The sequence below is a fragment of the Corvus hawaiiensis genome, chromosome 13 (genome assembly GCF_020740725.1).
Source record: "Corvus hawaiiensis isolate bCorHaw1 chromosome 13, bCorHaw1.pri.cur, whole genome shotgun sequence".
Taxonomy (NCBI): domain Eukaryota; kingdom Metazoa; phylum Chordata; class Aves; order Passeriformes; family Corvidae; genus Corvus; species Corvus hawaiiensis.
The window spans coordinates 17,260,193-17,280,403 of NC_063225.1; the positions used below are offsets into that span (position 1 = coordinate 17,260,193).

General features: G+C 41.7%; 2 protein-coding genes across 4 annotated transcripts in view; both read right to left on the minus strand.

Moving 5' to 3' along the window:
• The window catches only part of HERC1 (HECT and RLD domain containing E3 ubiquitin protein ligase family member 1), a 101,855-nt gene extending 97,287 nt beyond the window's left edge, over positions 1-4,568 (minus strand). The window contains exon 1 of the mRNA XM_048317525.1: positions 4,548-4,568. The gene's annotated coding sequence lies outside the window, so the exon portion shown is untranslated. The remainder of the gene's footprint in view (positions 1-4,547) is intronic.
• Positions 4,569-7,293: 2,725 nt separating this feature from the next.
• The window catches only part of DAPK2 (death associated protein kinase 2), a 49,699-nt gene continuing 36,781 nt past the window's right edge, over positions 7,294-20,211 (minus strand). For 2 of the 3 annotated variants that reach the window (XM_048317255.1, XM_048317254.1), the window contains 4 exons: positions 19,713-19,739; positions 15,880-16,032; positions 14,452-14,497; positions 11,883-13,550 (listed from right to left, as the gene is read on the minus strand). In XM_048317255.1, coding sequence (XP_048173212.1) covers positions 12,915-13,550; positions 14,452-14,497; positions 15,880-16,032; positions 19,713-19,739 — 862 coding nt within the window. In that variant the 3' untranslated portion in view covers positions 11,883-12,914. Of the gene's footprint in view, positions 8,713-9,263; positions 9,345-9,517; positions 9,608-11,882; positions 13,551-14,451; positions 14,498-15,879; positions 16,033-19,712; positions 19,740-20,211 lie in introns of those variants that run through there. The other variant, XM_048317256.1, reaches the window with a different exon arrangement.

The following is a 20,211-nucleotide window of genomic DNA, read 5'->3' on the forward strand; positions in this document are numbered from 1 at the left end:
AGTGCAGGTTTTGTCACGAAGATCCTGTCCCAAAAGTCATTGAAAGTCATGTCCCAAACTTGCGGGCACCATTGCCATTTTTGTGACATTCAGGTATTGCTGTGATTTTATTTCAGGCTTAAGTTGACAGAAGAGATTTTTACTGCCCTCTTTTGCTAATAAGAGTTTTCTAGCAGCAAATAGGTTCAGTGGTGTGAGACCCTGCTTGGTCTACCTTTAACACTGGACATAAATTACTTGCACAGATAGTTCTAAACAAAGACACATGGGCTTGGCATGACATCCGGTGGTGAAACAGCCTCTGTTTCCCCACAGGGCTTTTTGGCCCACATAACTGTTACCTGAACTTACCAAAAATGAAACTCAGCTGAACACTCCATTAGGTTTTACTTTACTCAGTGGAGCCAAATCCATTAAACAGAATAAATGTTCATCATCATCATCATCAATGGGGAAAAAAAAATTCTCAGTCCCATTTGTAACAGTCTGTAGCCTGTTGATTTTCAAAACAAACAGAATGAACATCTGGAATTCTTCCAGTGTGTCTTTTAAAAGAAATAAAAATCAGTGCTCCTTGAAATGAAAAATCTGAGTGGACGTACAGTTTGGGGTGAGGAGAACAAGGCAAGAAATGTGCATCAAAAGCAAGACAGTAAGAAAGGAACCCACAGACTCTTGCAAACATACTCCCTTGTTTGATCATTTAGAGGCGTACTAGCACACTTATCTTCATTCTAGTCCCTAGAGATTTTGTTCAGAGGTCTTTCCCTTCCAGATATTCTTACAGAAGATCACTGCTGTTTCAGAAGTGATTGAAACCCCACCTCCCCATCCCATCTGCCCCAAACCATCATTCCTAAGTAGAATATATGCATTGAACTTGTGTTTTCTGCCTCTTCAGCACTTATGACGCAAAAATCAAACTTTTCATTTTCATGAAAACCGCATCCGTTTTTTCCACAGTATTTTATGAAAAGTGAAAGCTGGCAGATGTTCCTTATGAACATATGGATCTCACTGATAAGGCTATCTCAAGCACTTAGTCTGTGCTATGGTATGCAGTCTGTGCCAGCTAAGGTGCATCCCACCCATGTTTGGGAGGCTCTAAGAACTCTTCCACTAAAACCAGCAACTTCGATATGTGCCAATGTTCAAAACTCCTGGTGTGACTCTACAATTTTTAATTAGCATATCCAACAAACTGCCTGCCCTCTGAAGTGCATTCAGTCCCTACAAAAAAAGACACTGAAGAGCAGGGACTTACTACACCAGGTTAAGCTGAACAACTGCAGCTGCTTTTCCACACCATTAAAAAAATTTTAAAAAAGCTTTTCAAGTGCTTTCATAGCACTCAAATCATTCTACAGATGATAGAAAAACATTTCCATAATTATTAATGGCCCCTAGATGACTCTCAGAATAAAAACTGCAGACCTGAAGCCTAACTCCTCATGAGGGCTTCTTTCCTTCAGTGCTGTACTGGACTGTGGGAGAGTGTCTGCCTCTGGAGGTAGCCCTGAACTGTCAGCTGGAATCAGGCCCCAAGCTTCTCCTGTGGGGATGGCCAAGTCCTTCACTCAACACAGCTAGGAAAGGTGCTGCTGTTTCTCTCTCGCTCACTGCACTTTGAGGTTGCTCAGAGCACAGGGAGGGAGCATTTGTGACTACCCTGGTGTTGAGAGCTCTTAGCTGAGAAGGGGTGGCACCATTGGTAGCCACAAGGCACACAGAGACCATTACTGTATTTTAGCTCAAATGCCTTAGAAGCACACACCATTGCAGACTAAATGGCCTCAGCTTTCAGAGCAAAACAAGGTGACATCCAGTGGCTCCAAGCACTGAGACCCTGGAAATCACTTCTGGAATGCAGCTGTTACAGCTAAATATGAAGAGAAACTACAGGAAGGAAACAAGTGGCTTCTGCTCCAGAGAGCAGAGGCTTCTGAAGGACAGAACTGGTTCAACTTCCCTGCGTCTGAGACATCTCTGTATGCAGAAAACACAGCTGTCCCTCCTGTAAGCAGCACTACCCAGCTTCCTCTAGCTGCAGTCTGAAAAAATCCGTATTTACCAACTACAGCAAAAGCTGAAGTCCTTGCAGCTCCACATACATGACTATTTTTACCTCTCCATCAGTAACACCAGGATACACTCCTCAAGAAAATCATAAATTGTCTTACATGCTCTAGAAAGCCCAAAACCAGAGATCTGCTAACTGATCAGTCATTTCATTTACCATGGTTCCATTTACAATGGCATTATAGTGACTCCACATTAATAACTTTGGAAGATCATATGTTCTCCTGTACATTATATTTTTTCCAACATTGTGCAAGTCAAATGGAATAGCTCTATGAATTCAGTCTTAAGGATTAAAAAAAACCAAAAAAACCCCAAACAAACCAAAAACCCAAATGTAGGTCAGTACTTCCATAACAGTACAACCTTGGGCCACAAGTCACAAGTCTGTTAACCAACAGAGTCAACTTCTGATCCCTGGCATGACATACCATATTTGGTAACTGATCTGCCCCCACTAACCGGCTTTGGATCTACTTCAACTACACAGCTGCCTACTTTATGTCGTTCCAGATGTCCTACAGACACCTGTAGGATTTCTTCATAGCAGAATAACCAAATTCCAGGAAAGGATTTGGAATCTCTAATTTTTTTATTTGCTCATAGGAGTATAAATAGAGGCACAGACCAACACTGTGCAGGGAACACTGCATATTTAACTACTGACTTCCACTACCACTGGCTTACAGAGTGCTCCTGTGCCAGACTGAGAAAAGCCCTTCTTCCTGCTTTGATCCAGGTGCAGATGCAGGGAAATGGAGCACTCCAGATGACAGAGTAGCATTACATATTCCCAACTTTACATGATCATGAGCTTTGAGTCATTCACATTTCAAAATCAGACTTCACTTGTTGCAGACTTCTAAGGACTTAACTTCATATGCTACAGCTTTTAAAGGCCCAGCATAAACTAAGACAAGACTAAGGCTCAGCACCAAGACCAAAACTGTTTCCTTATGGTGTTTTCTCTTACTTGAATTGCATGACTAGGACTAAACCTAATTTAGCATTTCCTGTCCTTTGTTAACTGAATGAGAGGCTCTAAGCTAAAAATCAGAAAGGCTTTTCCATGCTTCAAAACAGTAAATCTAATTAAATTCAAGTTTCATACCAATACATTACAGCATATTTTATGTAGATAGAGCAAAAAGATTTAAAAGGTAACTGAATTACCTAAAAGCTTTTTTCTTACCAAATAATTCTTATATTAAGACAGTTTACACACACACAAGATACTTCAAACAATTATTTTTAACAAAGCATTGTATGTAGCTCATGAGGTTCATCCTTGGGGAAAAAATGTATTTTAGGAAATACTGATGTGACACTATTTTTCTTAGCTTCTCTGTTGAGCAGATACATCCCACCCTAAAAAGGCCGTGACTGAGCTCAGTTCCAAGTAGAACAGGAAAATGTTACACTTCTGAGATGGATGGTCACAAGTTAGAGCAAACTGCTATAAAAAGCTAATGCTCAGTGACAGTCTCTGCAACTACCCCTCAAAAATAACAGCAACCTACAGCAGCAATGACACTGTGAGGAGACACTTGAGCAGGCTCTGGCACAAGGAGTTGCAGGTAGAGCCCTAGGTCCACGCTTAGGCTCCTGAACCACCCATGTTTCTGATATGGGGTACACTGTGCACAGGGCATGGTCACAGACCCCTGTGCACACACCAGCCCTACAGCAAGCTCAGCCATTCCTTCCCTTCTTCTCACACAGCCAAAGCCCATTCTCCACTCCATCAGGGCTCCCCAAGGCTTCTCCTCAATCCACCCTTCCCTTAGCAGTTACTCACTGTGACAAAGGCCTTAACTTCTTGTCCATCTGAAACCTTCACATTCTTGGCTCATCAGGAACTCTGCCTCGCAGCCAAACTTCTGCCGCCGAGCCTCAGCAACACACCTAGTCATTCCAGCTGGGGTACAGCTCTGGCCATCCCCCACAAGCCTCCTATGCTTCGTGCCCCAGCTGGATGAGGTTTGCTGTAATATCACTTCATCATGCTCATGATCACTTCCAGGTGATGGTTCCCTGCCAGCCCCACCCAGCAACCAGGTGCACCTGACCCTCTTTAACTCTTCTCACGAAAACACACATACTGCAAATTACCTATTACCTACCACCTGAGAACTGAAGTTGTTAAAGTCTGAAGTTTATGTGAAGACAAAGTAGACATTTAAGGGAGAAATACAGAGAATGTCAGCCAGTTACAGTGACCATATAGAAATGAGAGAGGGAAGATAAATGCTTCCAAGTTCTTTGAGTCTCAACTGAACATTGTTAAATATATACCTCCTTTTCCCTAGACACACAGCTTCCTCGATTTACATACAAAACTGGATAGGAACAAAACCTCTTATTAAAAGAAAAAAGGAGCAAGCAAAAGTAAATTGAGTAAGACAGCACAGACCAGAGGTGAGGGCAGCAATAGCAGAACTGCTGGGGTCGACAGTCGCCGGGCTTACCTCACTGCCAAGGGTCCAGGACACCAGGCTGCGCTGTGGGGACCTCGGTCCTAAGGGGGAAGCACGGTCCATCAGGCCCATCAAGCCTTGTCTCAGCACCCCTACGAGCCCCCTCGGGCCACAAGGCTAGCCGGTGCCACGGCGGCGGCTTCCTCCGCAGCCCCAGAGCGGCCCTCCTGCCACCTGCTCCCCGATAAACTCACCCTCACCCCCAAGAGGGCCGTCACTGAGGGGCAGGGACGGCACAAACCCGCCCCGGTGCCGCCGGTTACGGGCCCGCTCCCTCCCGCTGCCGCTTCCACCCCTCAGGGGCTCCACAGCTCCGGCTGATGGGCCTCGCCTCAGGCCCCGCTCCCCGAGCTCGGGCCCGCGTGCGTGGAAAGACAGACACACACCCGTCCTTGCTTTGCAAAATTTTATTAGCAAATCAGAATAACAAATATCTCTGCTATTTTTGACAGTCTGTACTATTTCCAGGCACCAAAAAAAAAAAAAAAAATTTGAAAAAACCCAAGAGTGTTTCTCTTAATAAAAATATAGGTGGATTAAAAAACATCACCACTAAAATAAAAATAGCCAAATAGCCATACTTTAATAAAAATACTCGTGGGTTTTTGTGGTTTTTTTGTTGTGTTTTTTCTTTTTTCCCCCCAGGTTCCCTACTGCAAAACACAGAATAATACACAGAAAATAGATTTTTCTCTTCCAGCAAAGCAAATTCTGTAACACATATTCTTTTAATGTTCCCTTTCCTTCCATGCCTTTTGGGGTTTTTTTTCCCCTTACTGAAAGGAACCTGTAGGTTGTTGTTCCAAACCCACCAATGGTGAAGTATTAGACCAACCCCTGCCCGGAGCAGGTGTCCTCCTGCCAGTGCTGGAAGCAGCACAATCATGCTGTGCCTCCCTGAGTGGGCTGAGCTTTCACCTCATAGAACAGACAGGGCGATCAACACAGAGACCACCACAGCTGGGAAAACACTGTAAAACTTCCTAACGAATCACAAACATTAGTCTGGAGAACAAGAGATTCTACACTCCCAGCGTGCTCCTACCTGGAATAGTTTGGCTGGACAAGAGTGCTGCATGTTGTGGTTTCTGTGCAATGAAATTGCTCAGGAGCCATGTGGAGTGACTGAGTGCCAGAGAGAAAGGCCTGGCCTTAGCTCACCTGGGCACAAAGATGACTGAAGACCGAACACCATGAACTGTCTATAATGTCTTTGTTAAAACACCACCTTACATCTTTATAAAGGTAGAATTAATAAGCCAGGGCTTTATACAGCCTTGCACTCCTCTGTCTGCCTTTCTGCTGTGTCCCATCTTTCTCAATAGTTGCTAGGATTTTACATGAGAATGACCCCATCTCCTTGAAAGCACAATCCTGATCCCATAACACCTATTTTAACCAGGGCTTAATTTTCAGAAGTATAATTTACATACACATCCCACAATCTCAAATTTGGAAACTAAAGGTGTTTATTTAAAGTCCAGAAATTCAGATAAATACCACTGGCTTGGAGTCTCTTTGGTTTTCCATTTCTTTGGGAAAGCAGAAAGTAAAATTTGGTAGGTAAGCTGGGTGGCTTTTTATCCAAATATATCTTTTTAGTGTTCTGTTTATGAAAGATTCCCTCTGGATACTGCCATGGTTTAACTCAAACTGGCAACTAGGTTCCACACAGCCCCTTGCTCACCTTCCCCTGGCCCTGGTGGGGAGGAGAATTGGAAATCAAACCTCAAGAGTTACTTTGAGATATGAACAGTTTTGTAATTGAACAAAAAATACTGAAAAGCAAAATATTATAATAATAATTAATAATAATGGAAAGGAAAAGAGAGGAATAAAACCCAGGAAAGACAAGTGATGCACAATGCAAATAACTAATCACCCACTGATGAATGCCCAGCCCATCCCTGAGCAGTGATCTGTGGCTCCCAGCCAACTCACCCCAGTTTACATACCGAGCATGACATTCCATGAACTGGAATATCCCTTTGACAATTTTGGGTCAGCTGTCCCTGGCTATGGTCCCTCCCAGCTTTTTGTGCACCTCCTCACCAGCAGAGCATGGGAAACAGAAAAGTCCTGACTTAGGGTAACACTACTTAGCAACAGCTTAAAACATCAGGATATTATCAACAACATTATTCTCATACTGAATCTAAACCACAGCACTGTACCAGCTACTAAGGAGAAAATTAACTCTATTCCAGCTGAAATCAGGATACACTGAAACCTCAGGTTTCCCTGTTACTGCTCCCTCTTAATACATACATTACTACCACACTTTTTGAGCATTCTGTCTCAAGAATTAAACAGAAAGTTCAGAAATATGCCTTTTAATTGAATATGAAGAGAAGCCCATGCCCTGCACCTTATCCCTTGACCAGGCACGTCACAGGCCTTGGCAGCACAAGATATGAAATAAAAAGAAATTAAATAAATAGTATAAAAATGCAGTGCCAAATTTGCAGAGACATTCACTCTCCAGGTTCCACAATTCATATATCCACATTCTCTTTCCTTTCCTGCAACTTTCCCAGTCCAGGCTCACCTTCATGTCCCTCTCATTCTCATTCCCCTCCACTGCTTTTTTCCTCCCACCCCCTCCTTCATTTTGTTTCTTCCATCAAAGCCTACTTTCTGTCTCTCTCCTACAAAGCTTCTCCTACATGTCCTTCTTTTCACAGAAATAATTTCTTATCAACTGCATTTTAGTCTCTAACTAAGCAAGGATACAAAATTACAAATAAACATAGCATATTTTTATTTCTTAGAAACTGGAAGCCATCAAAATTAAGCTGATACTAGTTTTCAACACCAGTTCACACCTTCTGGTCTAAAACCTCAGCCTAGAGGTGACAAGTGTAAAGCCAAACAAAACCAGTTTCCTCATCCATCTATAGTTGTTTCTAATAACTTGCTTTCTGATTTTTAATTTATTAAATGGCAAAATAAATAGGAACTTCTAACAGCAAATACATTCAATGAAAAAATACCCTAGTCTGTGCACATTTTTTGGTACCAATTGAACAATACTGGCTTAGAAACTAATATAGTTAAAATGATGCAACTTCCCTGTGCAAAGATGTTACATCAATATCAAAGTGCTTATTTCCTCAATTTTGGATACAACCCCCTGAATAAAATACAGGTGTCTGCAGTCTGGGTTACATGTAAACAGCACCTATACAAATAGGTGTTAATGAGTCTCCAATTTGCTGACAATAAATAATATTGACAACAATAACAAAGTCTAATAAAGACTATTTCTTCACATGCCTTAAGTTTTTAAATGCCCCTTTTTCTGGTGAGGCATCCTGTTATCATCCTGTGAAAATGTTGTATTTGGGTGCATGTAAATCACTACAGAATTTTTTTCTCTTTTTCATCCAAAAATTGCCTTTGCCTACCTCAGTGCCACAGTCAGTTGTACTCACACTGGCAATGGGAGTTGTGATAGTCCTCAGCCAGACACAATGGCCAGAGCACAGTTCTTGTTGCATTTCAGAACTGTTTACTGCCAGGTTCACAAAATCAAGGTTATGATATGTAATGGCATTGTGATTTTTTTTTTTCAGTGACAGCAATAACAGAGTACTGCACACAGCTAACAAAACCTGACAGATATCTGCCATCAAATATTTAAGCTATTAACAAATATAAAAATTGCATTAAAAAAATTCCTTGAAACTCACCAGCAATTCCCCTGACTGAAATAATAATGCACACAGTCTTAACCACTGTGCGGAATGTGAATTATTCTGCAGCAAAAGAATATCAGTAGAAACCCTACACCCTGAGTGCAGTTGACATCACAAATAGATTGAAGTATCACTGAAACACTCAACATATAAAAGCACTCCAGCTGGTGCTTGTGCTGTAGCCTTTCCCTGGGAATCTCAATTCCCAATTTTCTAAAATGGTCAGTAGGCATTTAAGACTGTCATCCAGCTGTTGGTGTAGCTTGAGAAGCAAGAAGCATCATACCAAGGACTGAGACAAGAAGTCTGAGTCTGCTGCCAGGGCTGCTTGTTTCAGCAAGGATGAAAGTTTCCTGTCTCCTGCCCATGGAATTTTCATCCCATTATGATATGCTGCTTCTCCTCTGAAGAGGGGCTTTTCTTTGTGAAAGATCCTCACTGTCACTTTCACAGTTTCTCTGAAATAGAAAGGCCACAGTCTCTGTTATGTAAATGAGATACCATGCTCTTAAACATGCTGTTCTAATATTATCAGTATCATCTATTGAGAAGAGCAGAGCTAATAGAGCCCTCCCAGTTTCACTCCAGAAGGCCACAGGCAGTACCAGGGTCCCCCACCCTCCATCACAGAGCTGGGCACAAGAGCAGTGAACTCCCCTCTGCCTGCTTGGATCTCAGTCACACCCCATGGTCACTGCCATGGGATCCAAATGTCATCTGCAGGCTCCTTGCTGCTCCTTTACAATGCTACAGGCTCCTTGCTGCTCCACATTACAATAAATGTGGTTAGCCCCTAGAAGGTCTGTCAAGTCACTGGCTCTCCCTGCACAAGATTCTTGTCACAGTAATAGACACAAATGCAGCACTAAACACACAAATGATGCCATGGTCCTATCTGGTTTCCCACTCCAAGCCACTGCTGTCTGTTGGGCTGTGCATCCATGTAAGGACAGCAAAAATGACTGCACAGTAAAACTGGTTCTTTTCCCCGTGTAAGGAATGTACCTACCGAACTCTCATCTTGTATTAGCACCTTTTTCACCAGCGAACGCGATAAGTGGTTGCACAACGAGACGATACGGTATGAAAGCTGTGGAGAGAGGGAAGAAAAACAATCTGACCACACATACCCAATGCAGACATATCCAAACACATTTCATTAATTTACTGCCTATTACAATTTTACATTCAAGCTCTATCTTGCCCTCTGATCCCATCAGGCTTGGGAAGCCATATGTGAGAAGGATTAAAGGCTTGTCATACCTTCCATCGCCTTCTAGCGTATTGCCTTTTGAAGTTTTCCATGTTAACAACAGATGATTTCCGAACCAAAGCCTGTTGCTTGTCCATGGGCTGGAAGATAAAAGAGCAATTTTATTGTTCAGCTCCCTTTGGTACATAAAATATGCAAGATACCTGATGTGCACTGGAGCTGGCTGAAAGAATGCTGGGGAAGCTGTGGATTCATACAGGTAAAAGCAGAAGAAAAAGAATTAAATCTAGCCTGCTCTGGGCCTAGACAGGATCCTTTTGATCTCAAATAAAACCCTAGAACTAGAGGGTGCTAAGGCTATGCTTTCACGCTGTAAAGTGGCTAATGTGCTTCTCAGTGCACACCTGCCCCATCTCCCATTTCTCTGGATGACATCACTGTAATAAAATGGGACAAAGTTAGCTGTCATATAGTATTAGTGACAAGGATACATGCTATCTGAAAAACCTCCAGCTTTGTCCTTTAACCACAGCCAGAGTATGAGAGCACAAGGCATTGACACCCTGGCAATAAAATAATTGCAATATACGACTATGGAAAAATAGGAACAAAAACCAATATAGGTCAGAATTCAGACATGTGCCTAGCATTTTGGATGTCAACCTAGTGTTAAGGAGCACATGTTCCACAAATCCTGACACAGTCTTTCTGAAAATGAAGCACATTTCAATTCCAAAAGCACATCAAAATTTGAATAAACCATATAACCAAATCTTGTCAGATTAAGAGAAAAAATGGTTCAAAACCAGATCAGGCAAGAGTGAAAAGAGAAAGGCCAGGAATCAGCCCTTCAAAGATTATGGAGTGACAACCATTCCAGCCGCTCTGATCTGCATATGTAGGAGGTGGATAACACAGAAATACTTGTACTGAACTGGACTGGAATGCAACCAAGCCACGCACCTGAAGCAGCAAGACTACCGAAGGAGAATGGAAAACACATCAGTGAAGGTTTAAACATCTTTTTCAGCAGAAGAATTTAAAATGTTTGAGACAACAAATTCACTTTTCTCATCAAATGCTGTAGGTTTAGCACTTTTGCAGGTATCTCAGCAGTAGTTCAAGGAGCCAAGCTATCAGCTGGGCCTCCTTCTCATTTAAATGTACACACCATTTGCATTCAACAGAACTGGGACCGTTAAGCATTAAATATAATTTCCTCATGCTGCAAACAGCCAGCATGGTGCAACAGGCAAGCAGAAATCAATTTGAAGTGGAAAAAATGTCACTGGCTAAATGTCAGCTGTACAATCATTATGAAAAATTTCCCAGTGCCCATTCAGCAGCAGAACCATCACCAACTCTAAATAACTCACTTTACTGCAGACTGCTAATAACCACCTCTCCATTTTAAGTACCCTGCAATCCAGTGACCTGGCCATTCTCTCAATCATCAGGATCTCTTCTCAAAAGCAGTGTGTGATTAGCCTCAAAGACCGAGTCACAACAACATTACCTTCACCCAAACATGCTCAGGAACAAGGTGGCCTCATTTAATGCTCCTTCGCATCGTGCCAGTGCATTTGTTCATAAAGAAAATCTATATGAACAAAGAATATGAGATGATGGCTAACAGGAGGCAGACTTTCTTGACAGTGTTTTCTGCAAATTCTAACTCTCACTAGGCTTTAAGTTACATTTTAGGAATTAAAGCTCTCTCCCTCACAATAAAATCCTGTGTTCCAGTTCCCTGGACAGTTTTTAATGGGTCTTCCAGCTCAAAGGAACCTGCAAAAGCATTCTGAGACAATAAAAAATGGACACATGCAAAATTCTCAATACTATTTGTCACAGTAGAGCCCAATTCAACACCAGCTTGCCAGGGTCACATTCTGGCTATCTACACTACTTTGAAGCTTTTGAAAATTTCACATATTGTGCCAAGAACAATGCCACAGAGAGCACATCCAGTTTCCATCCTCCTTCAAGCACAATGTTGGGAGCAACAATATCCCAAGTGAACAACTGTTTTCACAACTCTGAATTTGCATCAGCCTCTGCACATCTTTGTGAGGATATGGCAATAATGGGTCCACTGTACTCTGCACAAATTGGACGAGAGTATGCTTTTATCTTTTTATCTCAAAGTAGGAAACATTATTCTTAATCATGCTAGGAACAACAACAACAATTCAATTTATTTAGGTCATTAACTCCTCTGAAAAAGGAGGAGGGAGGAGGGGCAGTGAAAGATATACTCATATATATATATATATATATATGTAAAGATTCACTCTAGGTGGACTTGAGCTTTTATCTCACTGATTCTTGTAGCTGCACAACAGTCACCTTGCAGCAAATGTCCACAGAAACTTGGCATCTTTTTCAGTCACTAACCATCAGGGAACAACTGCATCCTGCATAAATAACTATTTATTGTGTTCAAAAACAAGGTTGGTACATCTGTGCATATTAATACAGTATAACCAAATGACTTCTTTGAAATACAAGACAGCAGGGCATGATTCAAGGTTGGGTCGACTTTTCTTTTACTTTTTAAAACCTAAGAAAAAAAAATCTTTATAGCAAAAACACTAGTCTCAAATGTCACACCATAGATTTAAGTTAGTTGTAGCTTTGTAATCATCTTCACTGTAGAAAACAGACATTTTGACATTTGCACTGTAAAATTACACAGTCATTTGATCATTACAAGTTCCCAATGGTGTCTTTTGAATAGGATTTCTTTGGTATAGGACAGGAAACTCAGCTGTTGATTAATCCTTTAGTTTGAAATTCAGTTTACCTCTGATGGTAAAAGAGTTCACCCTGCACAACTGGCCTAAACACTAATCCTAACATTCTTCATTGGCAGCCATTTCACAGAGAATTTCCACAGTACTAGCTAAATATTAAATTACTACACACACCATTTGCTTATTTTACAGGACAGATTTCACCTTTGCAAATATTTCTCTCATAAGGCGTATAGAACTGCCTGCAGCAGGGCTACACAACTGTTTCCTTCAGCCAGCCAAAGAGGCTATAAGGCGATTTTTATTCGTTTCCAGGCACCCACTTTCTAATAAGTACAGACTGACTTATTCTTTATGCTATATTAATTACCTAGTAATCTTTAGGAATTGTAATACAGGATGCATAGTAAAATATAGGCAATACCAAAGTCTTTGGTGTTAGATGTGTCCATATCACTGTGATACTCTTGTTCCTGCAAGTTCAGACATTGAACATAGGGAAAAAACCCAACAACTTCAACACTACAAACCATTGGGAGATTATGGCTTTGGTCAGTACCTTGTGCAATACATCAGAACTTCTACTTTAATTCTAGGTCATATTTTTGTGTAGAATCTATGCACTGGAACATTTTTAAACTGATGTACATTGAAACAAGCAGCAAACCCTGCACTTCACCTGATCTCAATGCTACTGATGAGATTCTGCCACATCAAGATTCAACCCTGCAAGGAATTCTTCACAGTGAGATCTATTTAACAGCTCCATTAGTGATTCATTAATATCTTTGTTGAAAACAGAGTCAAAGTTTCCATTCACACAAGCTTCATTTTCCAGTTGAAAACTGCTCATTAAATCCTGTATCCACTTGAGTTCCTCAGAAAGTTCCTGTCTGAGGGATTCATACTGACTCTGCAGCTCAGCGTACTTCCCAGATATGCCTGTAAGGCTGGCACCAACAGCCTTGATATCATCATGCAAGTGTCTTTTCAGGGACTCCATTTTACGGTATTCATACTTCAGCTGGGACAGCTTGTGCCTCACGCTTTCACTCTCTTCTTTATACCAAGCCTCTTTCTCATTATAAATGGAAAGCAGAGCATCCATGTCCTCCTGCAAGGAATCATGGGATGCAGCCAAGGTGCTGAAACCCCTCTCCATACGGGAAATGTCCTCTAGGACATGGGCAAAGCGCTCGAAGTTGATGTAGGTGTTATTGGGGGGCATGCTCGAGTGGCACTTTATGGTGTACTCCCTCAGGCGTTTCGTCTTCAGCTGTGTGTTCTCAACCTTCTTGCTCTCCTGGACTTTGGTTTCATCTTTCAGCTGGTGAGTCGTCAGACAGAGGAACCAATATTACTGAACGTTTACAAGACTGCAGCAATTCAAAAGCTCTACACAAAGGATGCAGCCTGGGCTTCCACAATGCTGGGAGATTCTTTGCTCACACAGATTTTCCTTCATGCATTTGATTAAAAGAAACAAACACCAAACACACAAGACCAGAACTGAATGTGACAATGATGTGCATTCATTCCAATGTGGCAAGTGCAAAAAACATGGCTGCAACTTATTTTCATGCTAATTTTTAGCAGTTAACAGTGTCAAAACTATCAATATTTGTACGAGGAAAAACAACAACCCTAAAACCACTCCAATTAATGTTTTGTGCAATGCAAAGCAAAAACTGAATTTCAAAAATCCTCATTAGTCATGCTGAGACTAGCTAAATATATTTTCAGTAAGAGACTTATCCACATAAGCAAGCAATGTTTATGATGAAAAAATACATACAGACACACAAATGCAAGCAAACCAGAACATGTTGTACAGCAGTTTCTCGAGAGAAATTATATTTTCCATATTGATTGCAGTCAACTGTCAATTCAAGAAAGCACTGAAGCCAACACACAGTATATGCCCATGCAAACAAAGAAGAATGGAAAAATGCAAAGCCCAGTCCAATATGGGATACTGTAATGTGCAATAAACATCAGAACCTTATTACTCTCTTTTTGAAAGTTATGATAATAAAAGAAGCAATTTGCAGAAATCCAAGGATTTGGTCAGACCCAACCAATTTCCTCCCAGTACATCTCTTTGGGTCACCCAGCGTCACAAAGTATAAAGAGGGCAGTTTTCCATTTAACACACCAGTAAGAGTGAGACTATGATCTCTGCTTTGTTCATGGAAAAAACCAAGATCTGTTTCTTTATTCAGTCTTACCGTTATCCATGGATGAGAAAGAGCTTCCTGAATTGTCAGCCGCTTCCTAAAAAACAACAACACAAAAAAAACCCCAAAGACTTGAATAAAAAATACTTGGTACACAAGTCCATTGACTCACACTTCTCCCGGGCTTCCTATGAAGCATTTATCACGATAATTCCAGGACAAACCCTCAAATTTCACAGTTATGTTTCTCCTTGAGGCACACTGCCTGTGTGTAGTTTAGTTACTGTTCTAAACTTCAGTAGGTAACTGTTCTTACTCCACACAACTTTAATTCTTCATCAAAATATGCCTGTACTGTTGTGCACCCTTCCATAAAAAGTAATACAACATTCCTTTGTTTTGTTCATCTGACATGCTTAGAAAATACATTCTTGCTATACACCTTTGATATGACTGTGTCTGAATCAACAGTAATTATACCAGAGGTAATCAACACTAATTATACCAAAGCTGTCCTTTGGAACATGGTATTATAGCACTGCAGGAGCTGTTGTTTCCTGAAAACAACATTTCTGAAAGGAATATTTCAAACCTAATCAAAGTGGATCAAACCTAACTTCTTTCTGCATTGGAGTGGTTTGGTGAACAGCATGTTAAGAGCACCAAGAATCAAAGACACAAACACAGCGTTGCACAGGCACCATGTCTGTACACAGGACAAATATCAACATCACTGACTTCTCCTTGGAGCTGCTAGACCTGTGCAAAACTCTCATCAAACACCTGCTCTGCCCCAGACTGAGGCCTCACGATTTGCAGAAATCTTGACTGAACAGCTCTTTCTCTCTCATAGCTATTTTCTCCCCTAATGAAGCCATTAGAAAGAACCACAATGGTCTGACTTTCCTCCAGGACAAAGAAGGTTACAGGGAAAGAGATGCTACTTCTGTGTGCATTTTATTAAAAGCAAGAAAAACTAAAAAAAAGACTGTGGTTCCTGTAACCTGGGAACAAAGATCTGCATAGCTCTCACACAAACTCTAGGTGACTGCCACAGACACAGAGAATTAAAACAACTCCTTAGCAGCACATGTAGTAATTTTCTGGCATTGCACCACTGGGGGCATATTCTGGGAGGATATCACCTCCTTGCAAGTGGTGCATAAGAGACTGAAATAGTGGAGTGGTAGTTAACCTGAACTCAAGATTCTGCACGCCATTTTCAGCCTTTCAGCAACACCCTGTTGTGCCAGCTTGACTCAGGTGAGAATTCAGTCCTGAAAATGGCATTTAGCTGAGGAGATTTGGTTCCTCTCCTCAGGGTTTCTGGGTGCAGTGATTAACTAGGGGCACAGCAGCATTCTCCTGTCTTGCTCTTGAATAGCAATACACCCCACAAGAAAAGCTTTTTCACTTATCAAGCCACATTTCACCAGGTTAATTTCAGAAATAAATGGGTCTTTCTGAATATTTGCTTACCGTGTATCTTTCACCAGTAGTTTCTGAATAAAATCTTTTGCCAGGTCACTGGTATTGCTGAAAAATTCTTCATCAAAATCATAATTCACAGCTGTGATGTTGGCAAGTGTTTCTTGTTTAGTTTCTCCAAGGAAAGGTGATGCACCACTAAGCCTAGATAAGCCAGAAAGAAGAATCAGTTGGAAAAATAAACAGCAGAAGTCCCCTAATGAAATTACAGTGACCGTGGAATACACTCTTAGGACTTTTGTGGCTCTTGTGTTGAAGCAGTTCTGCATGTAGGAAAAAACACAGCCAGCTTTGGCTCACTACAGCTGTGGTTATGAGCCAGACTTGCCTTGAAGGTCTCTAGTGCAGCACTAATGCATGCACACAGAGAGAAACGCACTGATTCTCCTCTCATGTCTCATTTAAGTCATTGCTAATCAAACTAGAAAAAGTTTCAGCTGAGGAGCCTCTACCCCTGTGAACCCACAAAGACTACCAGGCTGAAGCTTTTACAACCTTCAAGCAGATAAAGCAGTGTTTCTACAGATTTTCTTCAGGTAGGAAAAGCTCTCCCCCTACTTCTTTTCTCTCTGCAAAGCTACTATGAATTCCCTGCACAATGGGTTCAACCAAGAGACCTTTCTCAGCTGGAAGCAAAATATGATGTGTGATCAGAAGCCAGGCATGTGGCCTTGCCTAGGGATCAACTCCACTGGGGAAGTAGAGCCATGCTGCTCAGTAAAAGGGATCCACAAGCAAAAGGGCTTTGGCTGCAATAAAATCCAACTGTTTCTGAAAAACACAAAATTTCATTCTGTGGCACCCTGCTCCAACTGCAAGGAGACAGCATCATAATAAAACACCATTTCGCAATCTTTACTGAAGAAAAAGCTTTCCTTTTTCCTGCTTTGCCTATTTCTCAGCTGTGACTGTCGACCTTCATCTTTGATGACTCTGTACCTCTGCTCCATAAAACTCGTGTCAGAACAGAGTCATCCCAGACCCCTCCTGCCCTGTCTTTCCTCCAGGCTCCTCCTCCCCCAACACAAAGGGATGCTGACTTGCAAAAGCCTGGTTTATGGGAAATGTTATTTATACCAAGGAAATTGATCTCACCCCTTTTTATAATCTTCTGGGCTATTATTGTGCTTGTCTATTATGTCCAGCTTTGATAACACAGTTTCAGGATGCAGCAGGCTCAAAACAGGACTGCAGCAAACTCCAGGGAACTGAACTGAGGTTTTGAATACTAAACCATTTGCTTACATGATCCCACTCTCAACATACTTTTTACCCTGTCTGTATTGCCACTACCAGGTTAACTGGGAAGATTGGGCAATAAGCAGAAAGTTATATTGGGACCACCCAAACCTTTCACCCCAATCCCCAGCTACCACATGTGGTTTTATCCACAGAATAAACACTTGAGTGCATAAACTGCTTCCTCCCCCTCTACAATCATACAACACCACCAAAGCATCTGACACAGCAAGACAGCATGAGTGAGGTCCTCCAGTTGTCTTTGATGCAGTAAATTTCATCTCAAATACCACAGTCAGTCTCAACGCTTAGGGGGATTTACACACTTCCTCTTAAGCCTTGGTTCCATTTCTGCTGGCCACAAAGAAGGCTACAAGCAGGCACCTCTCCACAGACCATGGGCTTTGTTCCAAAACTGAAGCTTGGAAACCTGCCCTAGGGCCTTGGTTTCTTTTCCCTTTCCCCAAATTATGCCATGAAACAGCTGTAATTCCACCTTCTGGCCCTTTGTTGGAAGCCAAAATCAACAGTGCTCTATTCTCTTTTTTCTTTTTTTCCTCTTTGGGACTCAGTTTTGAAATCTGTGAAATGGGTGGATTCTCAAATCCTAGAATCCAATGCAAATAGCTTTTTTTCTGACTCAGTGCCTGTAAACATGTACCAGCAGACCTCAGTAACAAAAGCTTTGCCCTTACAACCCACTGAATCACTCCAGAGTTACTGAATTGAGGACTTGGATGCATTTTGATCTCTACACCTGATGATGACATCCATTTGATTGCTGCCACGTTTGCTAAACTAGGTGGTATCAGAGACCCACCCCACTTACTCAGAACACTTCTGAGCAAAAGGCTTTAAAATTAGGAGGCAATACAAGTTGAAGGCATGCCAATTCTAGTCCATAGCATATCAGGCAAGCTGATCCCACCCACCATAAAAAGTGTGCTCTTTTCTTCCTGATCATTTGTAGGGAGACATTATTCTACCTTAATGACCACAGCAATCATTAGTAGCCAAGAAGGTAAAACAGATCTCCTGTGCTGGATGCAGTACAGGAACTGCTCCATTACTCTGCCCCAGCACAGACCTCTCAGTGCAACAGGAAGACCTGAAGAGCAGCTGGCTCTGTGCATCACTAATCACATGCTAAATATTCCCACCTGCTCAACTCCTAAGTTTTCTTCTCATCACATAGGAACACCCATTTTACAAATTTATGAAGTTTAATGTCCTGGCAAGTACAGGTGTGTCAGTGGAGACCAGTATCAGTGCTGATAAAAAACAAGGGTCTGACAGTATTTTAAACCCCTTTACCTGAGCTTGGGCTCAACCAATATCCCAAACTTTTCTCTGGGATGTTTTCTTTGCACTGCAGGAAAGAAGGGAATTTGTTGCACTGAATCTGATTCCTCAGACCATACCTCTCTTTTACAGCTTTTGGGGTCTAACCCTTGTGTATAGGCCAAGATTTATTTTCCACACTGAAAAGACAATCCTTCCCCTTCAAGCCTCTGTACTTGTCCTGATCCCTGAGTAGTGCAAATCCATCTAAGAGTCCACCTTCATCAAGTTTGGCAGCAAGTTATTCCTCTGAGTATCATAAGGGAGCAGCTGAAGCCCAGGGTGAGACATTCCCAGCATATAGTATCCACTTCCTGCTCCCCAGGAGTCACAGGAGCTTGATTTCAATGGAAGCAGTTAGGATCAAGGATGACTGACCATTCCTGTAAGTCTCATGTCAAATGAGAGGAAAAGCAAGGAGTGCTGTTCCTCTGTTGCATGCATTCATTGTCACACAAGCAGCTCCCCAAATCGTCAAGCTCCATCTTAAAACTCTTGACTGCTTGTCCCCAGATGCCCACAGAAACTCATTTCTTTGAGAGCCCAAGCATGTCATAATTCCCTCCTTTTATTTATTCATCACCAGTTGACACACTTTTCTTCTAAAGAGTATCTATATCTAAAAAGTATTCTGCGATCTACTTTTCCCTTCATGCTTACTGACTGTAATGATATCCCCAACCAACCTTTGCTTTGCTAGCTTTAACAAACCCTTTTTTTCTCCTGTAAGTTGAATTCTCAGTTCCCAGGGTCAACTTCTCTGCTCCTCTTTCAGCTTAAATTCACCTTTTTGAAATGGGTGACGTTATTGCAGAATAATCTAGAGTGCTGCCTTTACAAGGAAATAAAAACTTCCCTGTTTTCACCTGAAATAACCCAACTTGTAAATGGCACTGTTACACTTTCTGTTTCTATGCTCTCACACTGATAGCTCACAGTCATTTCAGGAGCAATTAATACACTTGGCTTTTCCATCCTCTACCATTTGGAACTGATGAGATCCCATAAGAAGCAGAAATGCCCAGTGATGCCAGAGACATTTGTTTTTCTTCTGCTCAGAATGCCCCTCATCTTTTACCCCTTATTTTAAATTGAAAAGGCTGCAGGATAACCCCTGTCCTTTAGACAAACCCCTGCCCACCCCATGTGTGCAGGTCCCTAAATGACTGAAGGGAAGAACTGTTCTGTACTAGTGCAACAGAGCTTTAGGAACATTTCTACAGGAGTGAATCTGTTGTACTCACAGTATGTAGGTAATGACTCCTATGCTCCTAAAAAACAAAAGACATTAATTTCAGGAGTTCTACATGACCAGTATTCTTCTTAATGTGCATAATACACAAAAGTCAATAGGTGCTGCAATAGAGGCAGGAGAGCCATTGTGGCTTTAGATAACTGCTAGCATCTCTTACAGAATGGGGTTTCAGGGGAAAAAAAAAATGTTACATATAACATCAAGTAATGTGGATATTTGAAGTCTCTGTGTATTTCTACTCAGTGGGTATTTTATTGCAGTGCATATATGGAACACAAAGGAACAGAAGCAAGGATGTTTTATTTGGGGTGACCTCTTTTGCCTGCCTTCCCAGTAGACAACATTAGTACGCAGGTCTGCTCTGCATGAAGTGCTCTTATAAATAAAGCTGTCACAAGCTCTGCAGGAACATGTTTCCTTCTAAGAGTGGTCCTCTGCGTGGACAGTGGCAAACAGCTAACTCTGTAACTGCCATCACTCCAGTTTTT